Source organism: Anopheles maculipalpis, chromosome 3RL (genome assembly GCF_943734695.1).
Source record: "Anopheles maculipalpis chromosome 3RL, idAnoMacuDA_375_x, whole genome shotgun sequence".
In the NCBI taxonomy this organism is placed as follows: domain Eukaryota; kingdom Metazoa; phylum Arthropoda; class Insecta; order Diptera; family Culicidae; genus Anopheles; species Anopheles maculipalpis.
Genome location: NC_064872.1, coordinates 19,522,718 through 19,540,156, shown reverse-complemented (window position 1 = coordinate 19,540,156; position 17,439 = coordinate 19,522,718). Strand labels below are relative to the sequence as shown.

The following is a 17,439-nucleotide window of genomic DNA, read 5'->3' as shown; positions in this document are numbered from 1 at the left end:
AATTGACTTATTCTGATTCTGCTGTGATCAGCCTGGATTGCTCTGGAAGCTTTCATCGGCCATATTCCTTCACCCATTTCTCTAACCTGTCCTCTTGTTGGAAGCACCCACGATGGTAATGGTCCGGAACGTACAAGAATTCTCCGTCTCTGTCGGGTCACCAAAAGGGCCCCAAGCCTCGGGGATGTGGTGAAAGAAGAGGGCAAAGGTTAGACGCAAATTGAAAGTCACTCCCTTTTATTTCTGCCATAGGGCACTCCGGGAGTCCCGAGAGTGAATCGTGGCCCTTCTGCTTTGCTTCTTCATCCATTTGTCCATAGTTGGTGGGCTGGTCTGGTCGTAAAAGTCACGCCGCCACGGACACTGGATCAGTGCATAATTGAATTCCTACTAAAGTTTACCGTCGGGTGGATAGAAAACCCGGGTAATGGTGTGTAAGTGTGCGTGCGTCCCGGTGCTTATTCCTCACTGCCAGAGATGAAGGACGAATTGTTTTAACAAACGGGATGGTTCGCCGGTGATTTCAATATAAACTTTTGCCCCCTTCGCTGCTTCGGGGGGCGCGAATGTTGTACACGAGAGTGGGTCATTTTACTCGCTTCATCCCCCCTCCAGTGTCAACCAGCCAGCCAGCTGTTGGTCAACCTTATGAGGATGCTCTTGCGGCCGCCACCGTAAAGGGCGACCGTTGGCGGCCAAATGGTTAAAGTTTCGCCCTGTCTCGGTGACGTTTTAATTTGTCGCTGTAAAATGGGGCCAACCAAAGCAGCCCTCCAGGGGGGAAAAATGACTGACTGGCCATTTTCATCCTGCTTCATGGGTGCATTAAAATTGTGTTGCTTTTTCTTCTTCTTTACTTGATCCTCCTTCGGCCACTGTATAGTGAACGATCGTCTACCGTCGGAGCGGGGAGTCACATTTCGGGTACGTGTAGCTACGCATGGTGGGAATCTAATTTGTTTATAGTCATCAAAGCGATAAATTGGCCCGAACTAAATTGTCAGCAGCGCGCTACGTCAGAGATCTCCGCTGGGTAGAAAATGGTATGAAACTCACGGTATTCCTGGCCTCTTTTTTCCTGGAGGGAGCAGAGTGTGAAAATCTGGCACATTTTCGCAGGGATTTATCGGTGATGACGGTGGTAATGTCTTTTTGACTTATAACGGTGCCGGAGATGGAAAATGAAATATAATGAGGTACCATGGGTATGCAAAAAGTTTTTCTGGGAAGATAAAGAAGAGCTCAATCTCGTCCTTATCGCTTCTCGAAGCGAACTTTATGATGATGATTTACACAACCGTAAAAGCGATTTTTGCACCTGATCCGAGTGATGGCCAGAAGGCGTTTTAAACCGGAGCGATTATAGCCGGACATGTAGTTAATCTCGATGCTAGATAGCTGGATAATTGGACCATGCATATTCAATTGCGTTGGTCACTTTTCGCCTACTCTATCTCTGTATGTTGTGGGAATTCTTGGAATCCTGGCCAGGGGATTAAAATCTTTCCTCTGATCTACAAACTAGATCTAAATTTGCAATTAGTTTTGCTACCTCTTACACCGTCTGTATGTGACCCATATTTTGATTACATTTCAAGAGCTCCACTTTGTTTATTTGATGCCGATTAATTTCCACTTGCCTTTCACTTCATGCTCTTTGTGGCTCAGTGAAGTTGGCAGTGAAAGAAAAGTTAACATTCTGCATCACATCACCGCAAGGATTACAACTTCATCATGCTAATGAGAATGTAATCTCTTTGCTACTTATTGTGTTCTGCGCAATATCATTTAAAAGTGTGCTAATTTGTTTTCCCGTTTTTGAAGTGTTTCTGAGCAAAGTGACAGCCTCGTCTCGTGATCTTCTCGGCGATCTGCTAATCACTTTAGAGTAATGAATGTATAGCACCGTTGCAAGAGCTCTACAACTTAGTGCGATCATTGATGACACTCTGTGAAACTGATGCTCACAATCGACTGCATTGTGAGGCGCTCGTGATCCTTGAGAACTTAATTTGTGGAACATATGCTCACTGTTGAAATTGTTTGTAGCCTTAAAATATTTTTTCCTTGTGTGAACTTTGCACGTGCTCACGCTTATAATAAAGTAAATTATCAACTCATCACCTCGGGGACACTACATGACCGTCAGCCAGCTCTGATGAATTCTTTGCCAGGTTTTCTTCATCTTCAACTACCACTAATGTCATGGCTAACAGTGAAATGCAATCAACATAGTCAAACGCAATGGAATTCAAGTACTGAAGCGTCATAATTCAAATAGTATCAACATTTGTGAGTTATGCGGTGGTATTGCAATACTCCATACACCATAACCTTCATTTTGGGTCATGTAAAATAGGCCTCGAAATAGCCACATTTTTGACTGCAGCTCTTTGCGCTCTTAACCTTCTGCTATCACCTCGTTTTATTGGACCTGAGGTCATCTTCCTTCCCGTGTCCACAATTTCCAAGGACTCCGCCGCAAATGAGCATAAAACGGTGCGGAATAATTTGCCCTGATTAGAATTCATCTCACAAACACGCGCTCTTTCTTCTTGCTGTTATGCAAGCGTATAGTATTGCCGAGGTCCCCCATTAGTAGACTCACGGTCACAGTGGGACGCAAAGTTTGCCGGACGGTTGCTGCGTATGCTTGCGGCAATGCAGGTCGGCGAAATTCGCCCTTACTGACGGGCTGTCATTTGGATCTCTGGCTGGAGGCCATCCCCAACTCACACCCCAGTAATGGCCCTAATCGTAACGTGCTATCAAATCCACCGGTGGTTAAGGATGGTTAGGTTTGTTCTTTTTATCGCTTGCTTCCTTGCCTAGGAGGCAATATTCCCTTTCCCATTTTTGTGTCTTGTGTTTACGCTGTCTGAATTGAAGAAGCCAACCACAGAGCTAGAGGCCATACATTTCGCTGTATATAGATCTTTCGACAGTTTCGTCATGCATACATTTAGGCGAAAGTAAGAGTTCCCATACATCCTCATTCATGTTGCACCTTTTCCAAGTCCCGGGAAGGTTGGTAGTGATAGCCTAGTATTTTATGTGTGCCACAGTCGGAGACGGGAAGCTGGAGTTTTATTTCTCCAAGCGCTCGTTTTTGCCGGCATTTTGCCGAATGTGTCATTTAATTTCATCTTCGGCTTCACTTCTTCGCACTGTTATTTGACATTTCCGCCTGTCGAACGACCAAACTCTCGCTTCATTTTTGTTTTATTTTGACCCAGGATTCCTACGCTCCATATGAGGTGGGGCGAGTAAGGCAACACCATACCACAGATCCCGTTTCCGGGCTTTATTTATTTGTCCCTCCCAGCGCTTCCGATTCGAGTTGTTCATGCTTCATACTTCCCTCTCTTGAACTGTTCTGTACTGATGTATGTGAACGTTTTTTGTTTCCTTGCAGTTACACGAAGAACTTATCGCCGGATAAGGTAAACCTGAGCGCGTTCCGAGGCGAAGGTGAGCTATCGAACTTGCAGCTGGACGAAAATGTGCTGACAGAGTTGCTGGAGCTGCCGGCCTGGTTACGGCTAACGTCCGCCTGGTGCAATCATGTTTCGTTTCGAATATCCTGGACCAAGCTGAAAAGCACACCGATTATGCTGGTAAGTGGCACAAAGGATGAGCACAAGAATGGATAAAATGGTGGTGTATCGACTTACCTGTTTGACACCATTACTCAATAAGTGAGCTTCTGTTGGGTATGTACAAGAGTTGTTATCCAGCCCTCGGTTGCCTAATTATGTGAGATGATTAATTTCATATGTGTGTCGTGTGACAGAAGGTTTAGGAAGTTTTAGTAGCTAACTAATGTAGCTTTATTTTTTACACGACAAAAAAGTGGATACATAAAAGGACAAATTTTGATATTTAGCGCTGTTAAATACAATGTATTTCTCTGAAACTATCACAGGACAAAAAAGCTCGTTCATTTACGTCGTTGTTCTTTTCGTTTCAGACACTGGATGAGGTGAACATAACGATAGAAACATGCGAAATAGCACGGAGCGGAACACCAACCGCTGGACTATCCAGCCTCGCCGTACCTCAGGGGAAATACAGCTTTATACACAAAGTGATCGACGGTATCACGATCGTGGTGAACACGGTGAACGTCAATCTCAAAAGTCCCGCCTTTACCGCCTCGGTACAAATGTCCCGTATACGGGTAGAATCCCGGACGCCCAAATGGTTACTGGGCGATCTGCGCGTAACAAGACTGAAGGATCCAACCCGTGGCATGATACTGATCTTCAAGGAACTATCCTGGCAAACAGTTCGCATCGAGGCTAGCAGCACTCAAGACCTAAGTCTCACACCGTTACGCCTTCTAACGAATCAAGCTCGGTGTCGCATCACGATCAAGAAGCGATTGACAGACTGTAGCATTGTTGCAAGCCGCTTGGTACTGATTCTAGACGATTTGCTGTGGGTGCTGACAGATTCTCAGCTAAAAGCGGCACTACATTTCGTTGACTCGCTAACCGGTCTAATTAAAGCATCGACGAACGTAGTACAGCGGGTAAAGGCACAAAAGAAGCTAGAAACATTGCCCGAGTATCAAGCCCAGCTAGATCAATCGAAAAAGGTTCCGGACACGCAACAACTATCCGCGGCGCAGCGTTACTTCAACATCTACGATGTGCGGGAAACGTCGTACCATTTCTTCAGCCAGCGTATTGATCTTCACCTGTGCGATGACGTTGGTGTGGGCCGGTCCAGCCATCCGAACCTGACGGACGGTGGAGCATTGCAGATTTCTGTGCAGGGCTTCCAGATCGATTACTATCCGTACCACTTGGCGAAAGCCGATCGATCCCACTGGCCAAAGTGAGTCGCTTTTATGTTTCTGTTCTCTTTGCTTCTCTTGCCACCGCTATATTGGGTGTGGCTCGGTTTCGGTACAGCACCAACAGCGGGGTTCTAGTGTCACATGTCAATGAGAAGACAGTAATTTAATTTACGAACAAGCCCCTGGCACAACTTGCTGCCTTGCGGGCAGTGCGTTGTCGGTAAATAAATCGAGAAAGTTACGTTTGACGGGGCAGTTGCTAGTTGAGTTATGCACGATGGGACTTTAGGAAAACTATTTTCGAGTGCATTTGAATTAATTTGCTTGCAAATTCTAGCGATAGTGTAATGTTTACTCTATTATAAGTTAAAACAAAACAACAAAACTTTTCGGTAAAAACTCCCACTAGCAGCTAATATTGCCTGTTTCCTATCTTGCGCGCCCTAGATATCGTGAGGCCAGCATACCACCCGCTCTTTGGCTAGAGCAATCACTAAACACCTTCAGGGAAGCCATTCTAAATCTAAGTCAACCAAATCGACCACCGCAGCATGCATCATTGGAAAGGTACCTTATCGCCGTGTACTACATATCCGGGTAATTCGAGCTCACTTTACACGCTGAATCGAACTTTGCTGCTTCCCCAATTCCAGAACAACACACTTTGGTCAACAGCAAACGGCGACACCTTCGTCACCTGCAATGATGGGACATCAGCGTGGTGCAAGTACGGCGGGCCAAACAATCAATGGTAGCCAACAACCGGCAGCCCAATCCGTTCCCGGTACACCGAACAGTGGCAGCAGCCATGGTGCCGTTTCGCCGATGAAAAAACACGTCCTAGACAATCTGGCCAAGCTCATGTGTGCTTGCGTCGTGATGAAGATAGAGGAGTTTACACTGTATCGCGTGACGACGTCCGGGAACAAACAGATGCCAAAGGAATTTGTTGCAGGTAAGCTCGATGCGGATGAACACGTGAAGGGAAGAATCGTAGAATTGTAGAAATATTTAGCAATTGTTGAAAGGAGTGAACTTTGTGCCGTGTGTGTGTGTGTGTGACATGCAATAATTTATATATTTTCTTCTTCACGTATGACACAATTTATCATTTCATGGTGGCTACCACTAATGAAGCTCAAAACAAGCGGAAGAAAGGTATTAAAACCGTGACTATGCCTTGCAAAGCAACTCTTTTACACTGTGTTTATTCTATTTCTTTGACTGTTTGTTATGCTGTTTCATTACCTTCCTACATTGCAACAGTAGTGCATCCCGGTTATGAACACTTCCTATTAGTAAGGTGTTTGTAGTTGAATTTTTCGAGAGTTCATCTGATCAAAAATCAAGCTTCCGTGTATTGAAAACGATGTGCGACTCAAGATGTGCAATGTTCTGCGAATTGAAGGCAAATAACACATTTTTAACAACATTGTCCAAATGAATAAAACAATTGTTACTTTCGATTGAGCATACGTCGATTTCATGAATTAACTTCGTTTAACAATTATTTAATTATATCGATAATTTTATTTACTTGAATGTGAATGTTCACGATGTTGTTCGAAGCGTATTATTTGTGTGCCTAGTCGTAGACTGTTGTGTGCCCAGAATCGTGCATACATTTTTATTCATACAGACATTTGTTTTTTGAAACAGTTTGAAAACCTAACTCACTCATCCTCTTCTGAAGACGATTCCATATCCTCAATGCTCATCGACTCCATAGTATCATTCACATCTCCAATCACCGTGTAGCTAACGAAGCGTACCGTAAAAAAGTAGAAAAACTCAGCAATGCTCAATATACTCGCTCCGGTAAATAGTCCAAGAATTCCGCCGATCGACACAACAACGTCTATGCCTTCGCGCACGATCTGGCGCCGGTATCGTTGCGTTGGATGGATCATTAGCTTTACTTTGACCGATCGTTCATCCACATCATTATTGTACGCATGTCGTCCGACGACTCGAATCTCACTCTCCGTGCAGGACGGATGGCAGTGGCATGGAAATCCTTCTGTGTACCAGGGTTGTAGAATTTTTGTTGGTGGAGCAACCAGGTTGTTGTTGTCCAGACACTGCAGGCCTGCATAATCGCACGCGGAACCATTTTCATTCCCTTGGCGAACTGCTTGGGGAAACGAAAAGCAATGCTACGATTATTTGATACATTATGAAGTCCAAGAGGACCTAACATAACTTGCCTGTTAGCAGCATATTATGATGGTAGCAATTGCACACCCGAAGCTGAATCGTTTTCAAACACTCTGTAACGCAAACGCTATAGCTATACCTTCGATAGCTTGTGTTGCCGGCGCCCTGGTGAAGTTCGTCCGGAAAGAGACAGCGTCTCACGTCGATATCCACCGAACGTACGAGTGGGTCGTTTACGATGTTCTGCAGAGTGATGTAAATCTTCTCCTCGTGGCCTGGAACTGTTTGCTGAAACTGCAACCTTCGCAGCAAGATGTGTGGAATGTCGTCCTCGTTCATTATGTGTGTCTATGGTGGCAAACATATGATATCTTATAGTTGATGAGATACTGTGATGGAATACTTACTGAAGCTGCTCGATTGTAAACCAAGAAGAGATCACCATCAGGGTTCTCACTGTCCATTTCCAAAGGCAACCAATGTTGGCCATTTCTGTCGAGGAAAAAAACCCAACAATATGAAAGACACGAAAGCTTACTTTTCTATTGCCCCAAAAACTTACTTCTCAACCGTATGTACGGAATTGAGCAAAAAGCACATCCCAAGCGTCGTTTCGATGGGTTTAAAATAACGACAACAATCGAACGGTTGTTCGTTCCAACGACACTCGGCGAAAATTTCACTACAGTTCGCCCGCACTACAGCCGCAGCACGACTGTACCCATCTTTGGGACATTTGATGCATTCCTCACAATCCTCGTACATTGCACAGAAGCTCGTAATCGTACCGACATTGTACAAGTTGTGAAAGACGACTCGTAGCATAAAGTCTTCCACGTCGTAACTGTACTCCATGTCGCTGTGCTCCTTCAAACCTTCGATGAACGATTCCAACCGTGGGTAACTTTGCTTCACGTACCCCATCTCGCAGACACCGACGGTTGGAAATACGATCGGATCGGTTCGTGTGTCTATGTTTTCCACCGCAATGCTGATAGTGTCCTTGCGAAACAGGTCCATATAGGCCAGTATCAGCTGTACCGCGAAAATCCACGCAATCAGGCTGCAAACGATCCAGAACAGTCGCTCCATCCAGTGGTACCGGCGGTTGACGATGTAACCGATACCGGCCAGCGAAGCATTGTTGCAGTAATCTACCAGGATGCGATAAAATGCGCGGCCAACACGTAGTAAAAGTGACATTTTTCAAAGCGGTATTGAATCGCCAAATGTTCCGACTTCGAATGAGCAGCACGTGTGGTTTTGCTATGAAAAGCCGGATTGATGTGTGCGTGCGAGCAAAGCATTTTGTTGGGACCATCGTTGGTGTGAACCATGTTGACATGAATAATACATTACGTTTAAATTGTAGCACAAATCATGTTCTAATTGTTACCCTTTACTTAGTCATTGCAGGGTTTTGATTGTTAGAATTCATAGTTCTTTATCAATCCATACAATTTAACAGAACCGTTGAGACAATTGAATGGTTGAATGTTCATGATTATCTAATTTAATGCTCTACTACTCAAGGCAGGTTTTTTTAAAAAAACATTTCAAAGTACAGGAGACCGAAGAAAAGAAACTGGCACGATTTCTTCTTTTTCCAATAAAAATAAATTTTTTCATCAAATGTAATATTGAATTTAAAAAATCGTACAAAAATCTCTGCAATACTGCTCTAACGCAAGACTGTTAGCGTAAATTGGCAGGAAGATACGGACCGTTGTTATTTATATTCTACTGTTAGGGCTTGCCACCGTATTCGGATCGCTTGATTGTTGATTTTTTTAAAAAATTTACGCAGATTTTAGCTACTTTTCGTGGTCCATCTACATCATTAAAAAAAATTATAACAATAATTTCGAAGTCACCGAAAACTGCCTTTGGTTTGGAAAACTTTCAATGTTATGCTTGAAGGCTAGATAATAGAAACATATACAAAGGATTTTAAAATTCTGACATGTGAAACCCTGCATTGACTATTTACATTTGATTTCGTATTTAGCGTAGTAAGTATTTTGGATTGTTCAATAGTCACTATTTATGGTTCAATTGCATGCATACATAATGGAACATGTTTCTAGTTATAGATTGTTAATTCAAATTATATTTAAAAATATTAATCATTATAAACGCTCAATATTTCAGCCGATCGTGATAGACTGCCGCCCGATATGGCTACGCTGCATGCAGAATTTACCTACTTTTACTACCCTGGAGACTTTGTATTTCCTTGTAAGCATTCCAAACAGTTTTAAATAACAATCGAAAAGAAGAACAATTAATTACGATTTTCCTCATCCTCAACAGTGCCACCATCGAAAGCGTTTGTTCACATCAACCCCGTACAAGTGCACTTCCACCTGGACAGTATGCTGTGGCTCAGTTCATTCGTGCTGAACTTGCACGAAAGTCTGCTGCGCACAAAAAACGTCACCAGCGGTCTCAACTCCCCATCCACTCCTTCCAGCGCCTCCGACACCGAACAGCAGCCCAACATAATGTACATGGACGTGAAGGTGGAATGCATTATGCCACGGTTAATCTTCGAAGCTGCTCCCGGGTCACCATTGCAGCGTGATCGACCCAAATCAATGCACGTGGAGGTGTCAAGGTTTGCGCTTACAAACATCCGTGAGACGGGTTCTTCGCGGGCGGATCTAGCACAAGCGATATCCTCGCTGCAGGAGGGTAGTCTTGTGTTTGGATCCGGATTTCCCTCGAAACCGGGCGATTTGTGTATTGTAACCGATCGGATACTGTCACACATAGCGGCAACGGATGTAGGCGGTGGGATGAATGCAACGTTGCTGAATGGTGGTGACGGTATCCAGTCGGCATTTAGCAATCTTACACGGTATGCAACGTGGCGAGAACCAAGGGACGTGTGGTGTTTAAAGCTGGACCCTGTTTGGGTAGAGTTTTACGGTGCCCGTTCGATCGGTCCTAGCCGTGCGATTCCGTTCGTCGATGCGGTACCGGTAACGATCTGGTTGCATGGCCGTTCGGATGAACTACCGGACCTGATCGCACCGGATCCGATTGTCGGTGATGCTAGCAAGCAGCAGCGTATTCATAATAGCAATAATTCGATTTCCAACAAATCGAGCGAAAGCAGTCTCATCCTGTCCGTGAGCAGTTTAAAACAATCACTAGATTTAGAGTCAACGCCACTTGGTAGCAGCTATTGGAGTGGTGGTGGTGGTGGTGGTACAGGGGTGGACGATGAGAAGCGCAAACGGTTTTCGACCGCTTCTGTGCAAGGGTCTGAAACAAGGACTCAACCGCAACTACCCACAGCATTCCCATCGGTCGAGGCAGACAGTGAAACGGACAATCGGACGGCCGATCTGCACGTCATCGCCCACGTGTCTAACCTAGTTAGTGTTCAAATCGATCATTATCAGTATCTGTTTTTGCTTCGGCTGGCCGAAGAGTTGACCGAGTTGGCCACCTTTCTGTCGCTCGATTCAAAGCGTATTTTGCAAGCGGTAAGGAGCAAGCAATAGAAGTTAAGGGCCATGTCAACTATTACATATGAATACTTGCAGGCAAATACGGAAAAATCGATTATTGTTGGCTGTGTGATACCGCAGGTAGAAGTTTCGCTCGTGATGCCTTCCCAGACGCCTGGCAAAGAGTCGAGTGGAGGTGATGGCGAGAGTGTATTACCGGATTCGGCCAGTTTAGGTAAGGCTCGTGAGGTTTCATTCAATTTAGAGCGCGTGGAGTTAAGGTTTTGTACTCTAACGTAACACAATATCCAAATCATCCTTTTTCCCGCTTTAGGTTCTGGGTGGCCAAATTCGATGGACCAAACAAGAAATTCTAACATTTTTAGCAGTACCGAATGTCCCTCCCCAATCGCAACAGAACCACCGGTGGAAGTACATCACATTTCCAATCCCAATACCCATGGGTACGGCCAGTAGTTCAAGTTTTTTCCCCTGAAAGGAGATTTTTCAGCATCCGCATGTCAAAAATTCAAAATAACGGCTTTCTACCAACACTGTTCACATGAATAAATGCAGTTTTTTTTTAATAATTGGGCGATCTGGTAGTAGAAGCGACCCAAATCCTATCCAGTAATTGGTGTGATAATTGTTCTATGAAAATGGACTTGCTTCTTACGACAAGTCGTACTGCTGCTGACATTTTTGACATGCGGAAGCTTGTTTTTACCCCTTGTAAAACTCTACCCCCCAGTCCAAACTGATCCCCATTATTTTTCTTTCCAGACACAACGTACAGATACAAAGTATACCGACAACCTCCTCAACGTCGGGCGTGGCTTCGGTTGAAACGCCATCCTCCTCTTCGGTCATCGTAACAGCCCGTACCGTCGGTTCCGCGAATGTAGCGATCCCGAGCCAGGGCCAACATACGTTGATAGCGCAACAGCAAACGAAGGCACGCAATACTGCCACCGATTCGTCATCCTTTTCGAAGGACATAAATTCGGGTCTCAGTTCGATGAAGAAGGGCTTTTCGCATCTAATGACATCGATCGATTCTGCGCTCAAAACAAGCACATCGGACGATATAAGCGATACGCTTTCGGTACAGTCAGATCTAAGCTCTGATTCGGAACTGCAGCGCGTGCTGGAAGATACGGAGAAGACGACGGATTGCATGGACGCCATGTTTAAGCTGTATCCGTTCGGGCAGGAAAGTGCGATCAAGATGGCCCCGATTGAGGTGGCCAGTGAGGTGTGTGAAGATCCGTACCTGACGAACATGTCCTCACCGTCCGATCCGTCCGAGAGCAGCAGTCTAAAGCGGCGAGACATTGTATCGATGGTGACGTTTAGGTTAGTTGGTTGTCTTTTCGAGAAAGAATGCTGTATGCAGTACTAACATATTGTTCCAAACTTCGCAACAGATTAACTACAGTGGAGGTGATACGGCAGAATGTGGGAAATGGTTCCTCGCTCCGGTTGCAGGTATCCGCAATAAGTTGTGATGAATGTGGTGCGATACCGTGGGACGAATTTCAGGTACGTTTGCCGACTGGCAGTAGTAGCGGTAGTACACAAAATCCTCAACAATTCCTTACAAACTATCCACAACAGAAAAATAACACGTACTAAGAACACAGCAAACAATCTTTCTTTCGAAACAATTTCCTTCTCTTTCACTCTTTTCTATTCCTAATTTTCAATCTATTTTCACCCTATCGATCGTTTCGATTTATCTCTGTATTTTTTCTGTTTTTTATCTTAATTTTGTGTGTTGTTTTCCCACTAATATTATTCGTACGATAATCGAGTAATTATGGTGGTTTGCGCAACTGCATTCTTCAACAGTTGTTGTACTTTTCGGTGTCTATTTATTGAATAATCCCACGCATTTGTGTTTGTTACAAACATTTTTAATGGTGGAAAATGTTTTTTTTCTCTCTCTAATTTGTTCCACTGTGCTCTGTGTTTCCTCATGTGAGTCCTGAGTCTCTGTAAATAAATAACCCCCTTCCTGGAAAACAATCTGTCCTGATGTGCTAAATGTCCTGCAATGCGCAAAATGGATGGTTATAAGCTCGAATAACTCTATAAACTATAAAAAAGTGCTCAAATACAATACAAATACAATAATCAAGTGCAGATAAAATGAGCATTTAGTATGAATTGATTTTTTTCTTGTTGCACTTTATTTTCTTTAACTGTTTTCTTATTTTCTTATTATTTGTTTTGTACAATTTAAATAGAAGGAGGTTGCGAAACCAATTTGGCATGTCCTTTACTTTTTGTCATAAAATTTTATACAAATTACGGTATAAACCGTAAACGCACCAACATCTTTCTTTTATCTTGTCGTGTTTTATTCATTCCTTTGTTTTTTTTGTCTCCTTGCACCACACATATTGTCTCTTTGTTTTATTACTATCCGATTCGCTTTCCTTATTCCCTTTGTCAGTCTTATACTCTACTCGACGGCTGACCAAAAATTTAACTTATAATATCTTACAGTGTTACTAATCATATTTATTATGCGCTATATATACTATTTATATACATTATTCTCTAACTATCCAACTGGTTAATGTTGTTGAAACCGTTTTTCTTTTCTTTTTTCTTTTTTTGCATGCTTTCTCTATCTCATCTCTATCTTGTATAACAAAAATAATCAATCGATAACAACTGACGAAACAAATATACTCGTAAAAATAAATGAAAACAAACCTATGGAACCAACAAAATAATCTTAAAACCACACACACACTCGCGCGCGCAATACCAATTCATATACAATAACATATTTTGGAATGGATTTACAATTGAACATTACGCTTTAAATTTTACTTGTTTGGAACCGTATTTTGTGTAATTCGTTTATGAATTGTAACTATTGTACACTATTTGCATTTATTGTACAATTTCCGGTTTTGCCCACCGATTGCGGATCCTATAATGCGCTGTGTATGCTATTCTGCTACAATATACGGTCGATTTCTTTATTCGGTATCGGCGGATGTACACCCCCTGTTCTGTTCGTGATGGTTCTGTGACATACCTACAAATATCGATGTTGTTTCCTGTGGTGTGTGTGTGTGTGTATGTGTGTGCGTACGTGTGTTTGTGTTGTGTATGTATGTTGTTTCCATAACAATGTAATCAAACCAAAAAAAAAAACATCGTTGCACTGCCATCAAACAAACGAAACTGCCCACTTGTTGCTGACCACATGTATACACGTTACACGCCACGATTTAACTAAATAAAAAGGGTGGCCACCGTAAGAGCAAGGTATCTATATTCGTTCCATAACAGTCATATTACGTGTTAAGTTAATGTTAACGAAATATTTATTATTTTCAATGTTTTTTTTTTTGTTACATATTCTGTTAGTTTTGTTTAATATTAAAAGCTAATTTTCTTATAAGCAGACAGTCGTTTCAATGCTACTGTCCGACGTCTTGTAACGTTGTAGTGATGGAAAGAGAGATTTTTCTTTTTGTTATGTCTTTGGCAATATGTTTGGCCCACTGTGAAACCAGCTAGTTCAATAACTGTGTATATTTCAAGAAAAGGAAGCATGTGTGGGTTGATTTTTCATGTACATTCCATTAGATATTCCACTCTACCAGTAATCAATTTATCTGTCAGGTTTTGTATAAATATGAAGTCAAGTTGTTCCAATCTTTTGACCGCGTGTACCTGAAAATAGTAGCTACTGTTCCAACAAAGTCGATTGTCCTACATGAATCGGAGTACCAGCCATCTCCCGTCACCATATCCAAAGCTTACACTAAACCAGCACAGACAATTTCAAAACTTTTCGCATCTCTGCTTGAATGTTTCATCTTGAACGCTTAGGAACTAGTGTGTTCTTCTAAAATTAGAGTAACTCTAGTACTAGCTACCAGTATTGCTAGTATGGCAGGAAAGCTTGGCTTAGTTGTAGATTAAATTAATAGAGACATGCTCGAAAAATCAACTACAATTTATTGCTTGAACTCTAATATACACGTTGAAAGCATTTTCATTGCATTATAATCTTATTACTACTATTACATTAATTCTAGGGTTCCAGCCTGTGCACAAAACAGCTTCTACAGGGATTGAAAAGGGTTTAGATAGTAACACGTCTATATATTGATCAGGATTCAATATAGCTCTCAATAGATAGCTTTCGATACTTTCTTCACAACTCCAATATCGACACAGTTTTGTATTTATCAAAAAAATTTTAGTGTACTAGGTCAAAATCAAGCGTTTACATATCTAAAACGACGAGCGATTGGAGGTACAAAACAGTGCAGGAGTTGTAAACGAAGCAAATGATTATAGCAATTCTATCCACTTTCGATATCGTCAGATTTACTGGGTTTAACGGCCCATAGAACAGGCATTAGAATAGTACTAACAAAGCGAAATTCGAGATACACAACAATGTCTTGAACACATTTAGCGATCATTTTAGCGACGCTGTTTCAATTGATAACACAATTGTATAACATTATTTTCCATACCTTCACGATGGCTATGTTTATTACGCAAAGGTGAGTTCTTGGATTATTAGTTTTTTTTTTGTACTAAGTGATTAACAATACGAGCATCTTGCGAATTGTATCGTTTATGCCAAAAGGCACACCTGATCACCTGAACACCAGAATCAAGGTATGGAAAAAGTGCCGAATCTGACGGCTTTCTAAACCAATGGCGATTTGTGTTATCGATTGAAACAGCGTAGCTAAACTGATGAAATGTGTGTTCAAGTCGGCAAATGTTTTGCATATTGAATCCTGCGGCTGCAATGTTTTGCACTTTAATCATATACTTTGCTATCTATTTTGGTTAACCATCAAGCGGCAAATGCTTGTTTCACATGGACAATGTTGCAATGTTGGTTCTTATGTATTTCAAATCTCATATCGTATAAGCTACGGGATGGATATGTCCTATCATATTATTGGTAAACCGTAAGGAATCTTTAGGACTTTCAACATCTGATGTATCAACATTTTATTCTAAGATATCATCTTATTACAGGATAGCGCAGATGCATGTACTTTTCCTTAACTAAATTTTCCTTATATTCATAATTTACCTTCAATCGATTATTGTCTTCCCACATACCCCACGCCGTGTCTACTCGATAACCCGCACCTCAATCATATTCTATCTCACACCGCAAAATTTGTGTACAGTATTTGCAGCCAAAGTTTGCTAGAATAGAATTGTTGTCCTTCACTTTTTACTTGTTTGTTAATCTCTCTTTCATCTACAATGTTTTTCTGTTCTTTTTTATGCCTTAATCTTGTCTGATTTATCTTATCTAACTCTTGCTGTTTTCTATTGCGCTCTTTCTCTTCACGTTTTAGTTTTTCTTTTGTATTTTTCTCTATGTTTTGGGTTGCTTATAATTTTGAAGCTTTTTGAAGAATAAAAAATCTCTCTCTATTCCTTTTTTAACTAAAAATTCTTTCTTACTTACACTTGCAAAACATTTTATTTAATACAAGCAAGAAGCATAAAAAAGACCAACCGAATGTTATGCATAAAGTTTAATCCTTTATTTTTCCTTTCTTTCTTTTTTTCTTTTCCCCTTTTTACCATCTTTAACTTTGCTCAAATGTAACGAAAACGCTCTTTTACGATGTGCGAATGTGGTTTACGGTGAAATGATTCTGGTCGGAAAACGTGATAAAATCGTGTTATGGCGTGTTATGCGTTACTCGTTATGTTTTACTGTACATTGGGATGATATGATCGGTTTGTTGTTGTTGGTAATCTACGAAACGGTGTAAATTCGAATCGCCATTCTCATCACGAACAACACCACCACCACAGACCAAGTTCGGAACTAGATGTAGAGCATGGAACATTGCACCGCATAATCCGGAAGCACCGCCATGTGTTGCGATTAGATTAGAGGAAGAGCTCACCCTGCCGGCTGATTCGTGTAAAATCACTGACAAGAAGACAATCCTGAGGTAATAAAATGGTTCATGTACTTTTTTTTTTTTGGGGGGAGGATTTTGTACAACGTTTCTCTTTCAACCCTCTGTAACGCTAGCTGGTTCAAGCGAAAGCTAAATGTTGAGGTAAAGGACATCGATCTACAGCTGTCCATGAGTACGGTCGTAGGGTTGGGTGATCTGGCTGAGGATGAGGTGATACCGACTCCGATCCCGATGGAAGTTACGGTAGAGAATGTGAAGATCAATCTAATCGAGGATCGTCCACCGGTAAACATTACGTCGCCCGGATCGTTGCCGGTAAATCTAGCCATCGGACGGGTTTTGTTGACACGCGACGAGGCAGGTGTATTCTACGTGCAGCCCACGTTCGGTAGTAAGGCGGACGACACATTGGATGCTGGGAAACGGAAGCTGAATCGATCGGATACTGAAGTTAAGCGGGAGCGTGATCGGGAGGTTAAATCACTGCATTTAGTGCTTCAGCAGCTAAAGCTAGACAATGACAGTCTCAAGAAACAGCTGACTGACAATGAGAAGACATCGGAAAGCAATAGGTGAGATATTATTATTCATAGAAAAGATTAAAAAACTTAATCTAATTTCTTCTTCAATTTTTAAAGGATGAAAGTGCGACAGGAGAATGAGGTGTTGAGAAACTATCTGAAAGCTGCCCAGGACGATATCACCACCCTGCTCGACGAGAAGCGTACCCTTATGGCGACGATCAAATCGCTACAGGATCAGCTAACTTCGCTCAGTGACGTGCAGCTGGGCCAGCAGGATGGCAAAAGATAGCACAACTGCATGGACTGTATACAGTGCTGCGGTGAAAATCCATTCTAAGCCGGGTATTACCGGTGGATCGAGAAAGGAGAGGTGACGGTGGACGGTAAATGATGATGATTGTGGGGATTGAGCAACACAGAGACACAAGAATCGGACCACGTGTTAGGTGTTCTGTGCTTAGCTAGGAATTGTCTTACAAAGTGTTTGTTAAAAATATTTTAAAGTTTTTTCCTTAACGGTAATTTTTGAAAAAAGGGGATATAAAAAT

The 17,439-nt window shown here is 42.3% G+C and overlaps 2 protein-coding genes across 3 annotated transcripts in view; one reads left to right on the top strand and one right to left on the bottom strand.

Annotated features, from left to right (window-relative positions):
- LOC126564500 (mannose-P-dolichol utilization defect 1 protein homolog) overlaps window positions 1–17,439 on the top strand; it is a 161,617-nt gene that overhangs the window by 132,576 nt on the left and 11,602 nt on the right. Inside the window, exons 2-3 of one of the 2 annotated variants that reach the window (XM_050221562.1) lie at window positions 3,416–3,617; window positions 3,971–4,517. The exons of the other annotated variant lie outside the window; for it this stretch is intronic. Coding sequence (XP_050077519.1) covers window positions 3,416–3,617; window positions 3,971–4,517 — 749 coding nt within the window. The remainder of the gene's footprint in view (window positions 1–3,415; window positions 3,618–3,970; window positions 4,518–17,439) is intronic. 2 annotated transcript variants of the gene reach the window in all.
- Window positions 7,520–8,164, bottom strand: LOC126565389 (pickpocket protein 19-like). The gene has a single exon (XM_050222563.1). The coding sequence runs from the start codon at window positions 8,162–8,164 to the stop codon at window positions 7,520–7,522; it is 645 nt and encodes a 214-aa protein (XP_050078520.1).

What these genes read in the sequence shown, in the direction of transcription:
- LOC126565389 (XM_050222563.1), bottom strand. Translation starts at nt 8,164, where the DNA reads ATGTCACTTTTACTACGTGTTGGCCGCGCATTTTATCGCATCCTGGTA.